Source organism: Quercus lobata, chromosome 7, assembly GCF_001633185.2.
Source record: "Quercus lobata isolate SW786 chromosome 7, ValleyOak3.0 Primary Assembly, whole genome shotgun sequence".
In the NCBI taxonomy this organism is placed as follows: Eukaryota; Viridiplantae; Streptophyta; class Magnoliopsida; order Fagales; family Fagaceae; genus Quercus; species Quercus lobata.
Genome location: NC_044910.1, coordinates 9252238 through 9260546, shown reverse-complemented (window position 1 = coordinate 9260546; position 8309 = coordinate 9252238). Strand labels below are relative to the sequence as shown.

At 32.3% G+C, this 8309-nt stretch overlaps 1 protein-coding gene across 1 annotated transcript; it reads left to right on the top strand.

The window, feature by feature from the left end:
* The first annotated feature begins 1525 nt into the window (after positions 1-1525).
* On the top strand, positions 1526-2724 carry LOC115951527 (F-box protein CPR1-like). Its single transcript, XM_031068710.1, has 2 exons — positions 1526-2196; positions 2439-2724. Exons 1-2 carry the CDS (start codon positions 1526-1528, stop codon positions 2722-2724), a joined length of 957 nt encoding a protein of 318 aa, XP_030924570.1.
* The last annotated feature ends 5585 nt before the right edge of the window (positions 2725-8309 follow it).

The window sequence follows — 8309 nt, the reverse complement described above, 5'->3', positions numbered from 1 at the left end:
ACAGGTTTGACATAAAAGATGTACGACATGACCCTTTTGTGGTGATAGTGTTTTATGGTATAGGAAAGCTGCTGAAGAATTGTTATCGAATGAAGCTTGTGTTTAAAACATAGCTGTAATTATGTTGACTTTCATTCTTGCTGCTGCTGGCATGAAACTATTGCTGTGATTTGGAAGACTACAAAATTGTAATGAGCATAGCTTTAGGTTTTAGTCCTTAATTCCAAATGTCTATTTATAACTTACTATTTGAATGTCAAGTACGTTTTAGTTGGTAGCTTTTGATAGGACCAGCATTACAAAAGGCACGAGAATGTTGTTGACTTGTTATTGGAAAATAAAAACAAACCCAAGGGTGAGGGAAGAGTGAGAGACTTTCTCCTCCTTTAACCTACCAGACCATATAGGGGGCAAAGATTTTTTTTTCATCGAAATTTGTTTCAATGGCCAAACAATTTACAATTGCCATACAAGGCTGGATAATATCTTCAAATAATTTTATAATTTGTAAATCCATATAATTCAACACAATTTAGGACAAAATTACTAGTGAGTCTCCTTGGCATAACAAATAAATAAAATTCTTTTTTCACAATGGTTTACATGCAATTTAGAAAATTTTGTCAAAAATGCATATTTATAAAGTCCCAGGTCGAACAATGGGATGACAATAAGGCATGTCAAATTTCATTCAAATCGGTGTCATTTACTATTTAATCAATACACTTATTTTTTTATGCATAATTCTATACTACAAAAACTTGAAACTTAAATTTTTTTTAAAAAAAAATGATAGAATAAAACTTTAAAATTTGATTGTTGATGTAGTTATTGATCTTTAATCTTCTTAAAATTTTATAAGTATGGAAAATATAATAAAAAAATGTAATTCTACCATTAGATTTTTAAAATTTATATTTATTATAAAAAGAAGATCAAGAAATTTCTAGAAAATTTACCCTTTTTTTTTTTTTTTTGTAAATGGGCTTTTTGCAACGTGGGTGTTTAGGTCCAGAGTCGCAGCATCATGGGCCATAGCCATTATAAAAGTAGTAAGGTCTTAATAGTTAAAAGTAATCAGAAATATTCAGAAAGCTAAATCGAACCGCCAACGAAGATGTCTCGACAATACACATTTTTTTATGCATAATTTTACATTACAAAAACTTAAAACTTAAATTTTTTTTTTTAAAAAAAATGATAGAATGAAACTTTAAAATTTGATTGTTGATGTATTTATTGATCTTTAATCTTCTTAAAATTTTAAAAGTATGAAAAATATAATAAAAAATGTAATTCTACTGTTAGATTTTAAAATTTTTATATTTATTATAAACAGAAGTTCAAAAAATTTCTAGAAAATTTACCCTTTTTTTTTTTTTTTTGGTAAATGGGCTTTTTACAACGTGGGTGTTTAGATCCAGAGCCGCAGCACCGTGGGCCATAGGCATTATAAAAGTAGTAAGGTCTGAATAGTTAAAGTAATCAGAAATATTCAGAAAGCTAAATGGAACCGCCAACGTAGATGTCTCGACCTACGGAAAAGCGCCTCCCTGTCCCTGACGACGTCGTGTTCGACATCCTAACTTGGCTGCCAGTGAAATCCTTAATCCGATTCAGATGCGTTTCCAAATCTTGGTACTCCACCATCACCAACCCGATTTTCATCACCACACATCTCAACCTCAACAAAGCGAAAGAATCACTATCCACTGACAACAATAACAATAACAATAACAATGGTTATCTGTTATATACAAATGTACCAAAGGATTTTTCATCTAGCCATGAACTGTGTACGGCTGTTTACAATACCGACCACACACTCACCCAGATTTCTGCTTTTCAAATCCCCTTTTCTGGTTTCAACGTGGTTAGCTTCTGTAATGGCATGTTCTGCCTTGATTGTCTTACCGACCATGGTGATCATATAATATGTTTGTGGAACCCAAGCATTAGAAAGTTTAAGACACTTGCTCCTTTTCGCTTGATTGACTATGTTGATAGCGGCACTCTTAGACTTGAGAGCGTCACTCTTGGACTTGCTTATAATTCTCAAAACAATGATTTCAAGATTCTTAGACTTGCGTGTTTTTATGATATTATTGAAAAATTTGTAATAAATTGGTTCAGGATTGAGGCCGAGATTTACACATCCAGTACTGATTCGTGGAGAAAGGTTGAAATATCAGTGGAGTCCTTAAGTCGACCTATTTTTATTTTAGGTAAACGTTGTGTATTTGTAAATGGAGCTCTGCACATTATAGCATATTTTTAGGGCTATGAATTTATCTTGTCCTTTGATGCCGATGATGAGAGATTCCATGAGATAAAGCTGCCTCAAAATTACTCAAGTGGATTCAATGTAGAGTTTAGACAACTTGGAGTATACAAGGGATCGCTTGCTTTGATTGTTTTTGTCATGATCCTGCTAATAGGGGTTACATATGCCTTATATGGGAGATGAAGGAGTATGGTGTGGCTGAGTCTTGGACTTGGACTAAAAAATGTATAACAATGAATTCCTTCTATAGCTGCTACGGTTGCACTGACAATGGTGAAATTCTAATGAAGAATGCTAATGGGCTAGTTTCATTTGACCCTGAGAATCATCAGAACATTTTTGCTATTGAAGATGCACGTTGGGCGGATTACACTGCTAATTCTATGGAGAGTTTGGTTTTACTTGATGGGGGTAATAGTGTATCTGAATACAAAGATTAGTTTGTTGAATTTTCTGAAAGGTGACTATTTTGGTGAAGTTCATGTTGACAGGTATTTGTGGTATCAAATATGGAATTTGACTACTAAATTGAGCCCTTATTATGCTCTCTTTATTTTTCCCCCTCTTATTGTTGAACACATGAACATTAGAGTTATTAATTTATTAAGGAGTAAAAAAATCCTAATGGGAATTGTGGCTATTATATCCCAACTGATACTAGGGTCAATAACATTGTGCACAGCCTCAAAGATAGAAATGTCATACATACCTAGCCAACATAATCTCATCTTATTTTATTGCCCATGTGACAACATGGACAATTTGATGAGCTTCTCTTTGACTTTAGTCCCTAAAAAAAAAAGAGGCTGAACTTGTGCAATCTGCACAGGAAGCAGAAAGTTTATATTTAGGTTGTAAGTAATGAATAAGTCAAATTTATATTTCACTATATCAAATAGAAGGCTTTTGATTCCTTGCACAAATATTTAATTGATTATGTGGTTATTTTAAAGATGTTTTTAACTGCTTGAAATTGTTCTGATTTGATGAAATTCATCAAATATATGATTTGGTATGATATATGATGGATGGGATTATGAGGCTTTTGTTTAAAACAAAGTTGTTATTATGTCGGCTTTCTTCCTTCCTGCTGCAGACATGAAAGTATGGCTGTGACATGGAATGCCACATTTATCTTTGTCGAACAAGAGAAAGGGAAATCCTTAAGAGCTTATGGCTATTATTTATTTAACTGACGGCTATTGTATAAGGATTATGCATATTATTTGACATGGCAATGTCATGGTAAAGAATAGGTGCTTAAAAATGTTGCTTAAAATTTGTTCTAGTGTCAAAAATGTATCGAGCAAGATTTGCTTCAGCTTTAAGCCATTAGTCCCAAAAGAAAGCATGAATATTTTCATTTTGTATGAGATGTGAGGTTGATTTACTGATCCTGCCATTATACTACAAACATGGAAATGCCATGGTGCAGTACATGCCTAGCCAATATAATCTTTTCTCATAGGTATACCCTAGAGACATTAACAATTAGATCAGCTTAATCTCTAAGTCTTCAAATTTTCTTTTTTAACAATAAAAAATAAAAACAGGGCTACTGAACTTTCTACTGTTTGAAAATGTTAAGGTTTGCTAAACATCATGAAATTATTGAAATATATGATTTTGTATGGTAAAAGATGGCTGGGCTTAATGAGATAATTGATAAGTGTGCTTAGCGATATGGACAATTAGGGATGCCTGAACTGCTTTAATTTTGTATACAGTAGAAGTCATAGTCAAATTTTTTACTAAATACTATATGTTTTGTTTAATTTGCCTACTAGCCACTGATTGTTGCGGCTCTTTCCAAAACTACTATGCAAGTGAATGTTTCCAAATGCAATTGATTAGTCATTGTTTTTTGCCTCTGTTTCAAAGTTTCAGATAATAATAACAATTTGATGCACTTTCTTCTATTGAACCCTTTTACCAGATTGAATGATAGGGTAGTATAATTTTATTAAGCTGTTACTCCCGACCTAGAAATTCAGGGAGACCCTTTCGTGCCAAGCTTATAATAGAGTTCAATTACATGACTTACAAGATACGGCTGCTTATTTATCGATGTAAGTAAGTATACCTAAATCTTATCCATTAGTCAAAAATACCTGTGCATAACTCACTGATTTGTCTTAGTAAAAAAAAAAAAGGCTAGCCAGCCTTGATATGTTCGGATTTCGGTAAATGACAGCAATAATCAGATAAGACCTACTTGCTTAAAATGTTAGAATATGTTAACTGCTAGTATGAATTATCTTTTGGCTGGATTGTATCCTGGTTTAAGTTATAGTTCTTTTATGTGATGTGTTAATTGATGTAGATGCGACACAATTACAAGCTTGCTACTTAAGAATTTTGCATGTTACATTGTTTTGCTTAGTTACATAAAGTTTGTCTTGAAAGTGTTACATAACTTTGATATAATAGTTTTATGTTTCACTAGAAGAGAGATAATTATACAACTTCGAAGCATCAGTGTCAATAATTTTGACATAGTATGTGTGACTGCTGATGTCCTTACACAAGTTTAACTTGTATCACATAACATATTGAAGCCAATTAGTCTAGTGTCTTTGTCATACTCTTCCATGCAAGGAGGGAGAGTGGAGGACTTTCTCCTTCTCCTCTAAAATACCAGACCAATTAGGAACAGAGGATTTTTCATTGAAACTCTATTTCAATGGCCAAACAACTTCCAATTGCCATACAAGGTTGGATACTTGCTTCAAATAATTATATAATCTATTGAAGATCCATAGTTGACCCCAAAATTTTGGGACTAAAGCTTTGTTTACTGTTGTTGTTGTTATTATTGTAGATCCATAGAATTCTACACAATTTAGTACGAAATTACTAGTGAGGATCCTTAGCATTACAATAGAGATAATTCTTTTATTCATAATTGGATTATGTACAAATTAGAAAAAATGCATCTTTATTTTTAGTATGGTAAATAAATTAATTGTTAAATTTTCAATATTAAGTTCTGTGACCGACAATGGGATGGCAACATGGCGGAGGAGGGTGGGGCTGGATAATGGCTGCCTTACCCCCCATCTGTAGTCTAGTGAGTTTTCCCCGAACTCGCCTCACTAGTCAGGGCAACTTGCCATGCCTTGTTCTTGTCATGCAACCAAATAAAGAGGGGAAAAATCAAATCTCTCATACGGATTTTTTTTTTTTTTTTCAAAAAAAAAAAAATCTCATAAGCAAAGCTTGGAAACTGAAGAGCTTTAGTGTTATACCTAAAGAAAGTAGTGGGCCAATGGCTATTGAAAAAGATCGATTTTAGACTGTTAGTGGATCGATGGCAATCTCACTGTAGATATCTACTAGTTTAAGTCCATACTGAGGTTTGTTTAGTTTGCATAAACAAAGAGATACAGTGGTTAAGGAAGCAACGAAATAAACTGATGATTAAAGAGGGGAGTGTACCATTGTGGGTGGGCCTATTAGTGGCATAGGGATCTCTTGGTGGAGCTGCTGGTGGTTTTCGGTGCAGTGGTGGAGCCACATGTATCCTTGGGGGGCCTTGGCCCCTCCAAAATTTTTAATTTTTTTTACAATTTAAGTATATTTTATAAATATATAAAGGTTATATGAAAAAAATAAGAGTTGGCCCCTCAAAAGAAAGCATTGATCAAATAATTTAGTAATTTTTCCTTAAAAAAGAGAGTTTAGAGTTGATATACAATTGCAATAGAATGAAATAGTTAGGTAGTAAGTTTTGTGAGAAAATAGTGGAAGTGTGGAACCCTTAATTTTTAGCTCAATTTCAATTCCAGTTAATACTTTCAAATCATTCAACATTGATAATATATGCAATTTGGTTGAAATTTCCTATTCTCAAGATTTTATCAAGAAATAAAAAAGCTCATATGATACTTCAATTATAACATTATGATATTGATTTGTCGAACATGGATGAACTTCAATTACACACACACATATATTGTGTGGATTTTTTAGGGGAGTGTCTATTTTTTATTTGAATTTATCTTGACAGAATATATAGTTCGGCCCCCCAACTCAAGATTCCTGGCTCCGCCACTGTTTCAGTGGAGAGAGAAAGAGAGAGATATAGTAGGAGCGGGCGACAGACTTGTACTTGCTCAAACCAAGGCAGCACAAACAATCCTTTTCAATATAACATCCAAATTACTGAAATATATGATTCTGTTTGATATAAGATGGCTGGGCTTAGTTAGATAATTGATAAGTGGACATAGCAACATGAACAATTAGGAATGTGTGGAACTGCCTTAATGTTGTATACAGTAGAAGTCCTAGTCAATTTTTTTGACTAGATACATTTATTAGTTTGCCTAGTAGGCTACTAGCCACTGATTGTTGCTGCTCTGTCCAAAGCTACCATGCTACCCAGCACTTCAAATTTCTATTTCTAACTTGCTATTTGTATGTTTAGCACTTTTGGTTTGGGATACATTAATATGTATAATGAGATAAGATAAATCCTACTTGGAATTAAAGAAGAGCATTGGTTATCACACAGACTTGTTTTAACAGAAATTGTGTCTTGAAATCACGATTTCAGTTAAAAGCAAGTGTGTGTATAAGTTATTAGTTATTATCGATAAAAGAATATGTTAACTGCTCGTGTGAATTATCTTGTGGCTGCTTTTTATCCTGTTTTAAGTTGGAGTTCTTTAATGTGCAGCATTAACTGATGTAGATGCGGCAAATTTACAAGCTTGCAATTTATAAGGCTTTTGCATGTTTTATATTGTTTTGCTTAGTTACATAAAGTTTGTTTTAAATGTGTTATATAACTTTGATAGAATAGTTTTATGTTTAACTAGAAGAGAGATGATTATATAAATTCAAAACACCAGTGACAATCATTTGGACATAGTATGATATACGGTCAACTTTAACTAATCTGTCGAGGATCCATAGTCTAGCCCAAAATTTTGAAACTAATCCTTTGTTTGTTGTTTTATGTGTGGCCACTGATGTCCTTACTCAAGTTTTCTTGTATCAAAGAAAATATTAAAGCTAATTACTCTAGTGTTTCTTTCTTATACCATTCCATCTTATTGCTTTCTCCAGAGTTATATGTATATCTTTGAACTGCAAGATAAATATTTTGAATGAGAAGGTTGGGCATCTAAATAGATCCAATTACCTTTTTTTTATTTGTTGACTACTCTAACTAGATCCAATTGCTTGTTAAGCTTATAAATTGCTTTTTAATAAGATTCCAAAGTTCTAAGGATGGATAGTATGATTTGTGCTATACAATAGGGTGATAGAGATACTTGTCCATAGCATTTCTCTGTAGTTCCTTGTCATGAGGCTGAAATTGAGTTTCTTTGTATTACTATCTATTGAAGGCATATTTTGAGCTCGAAGCTTTTGATAGAACCAGCATTACTAAAAGCACAACAGCATCCCTAAAAATAAGTTAAGATAATAAAAAGAGATTGAGAGACTTCCTCCTTCTCCTTTAACCTACCAGACCAAATAGGAACAGAGTTTCTTTCGTCGAAACTCTATTTCAATGGCCAAACAAATTCCTGATTGCCATATTAGGTTGGGAGACTTATAATAATCTTTTCCTTTGTAAATTCATAGAATTCTACACAATTTAGTATGAAATTACTAGTAAGGATCCTTAGAATGACAAATAAAGATAATCCTTTTTTACAATTGATTATGTACAATTCAAATTAGAAAAACTTGTCAAAATGCATCTTTATTTCTTATAGTGTAAATAAATTAGTTATTAGAGTCTTCATCATATCATTGGTAAGCTAAAATTATTATGCATATCAAGAGTCATGTAGCTTAACTGAATTTTTGGTGTTTTCAACCAAGATATTTAATTCTCATATTCTACTCTATATGAAGCCCTATTACCAAAGTTAAAAAAGTTTAAATTACTATTTCAAATAAAATTTTGAAACAAAATTTAAAATATTTTCTATTTAAAAAAAAATACAATCGTACATTATAAATGGTAAAAAAAAATTACTTTACAAGATTTAAAAAAATATTAATT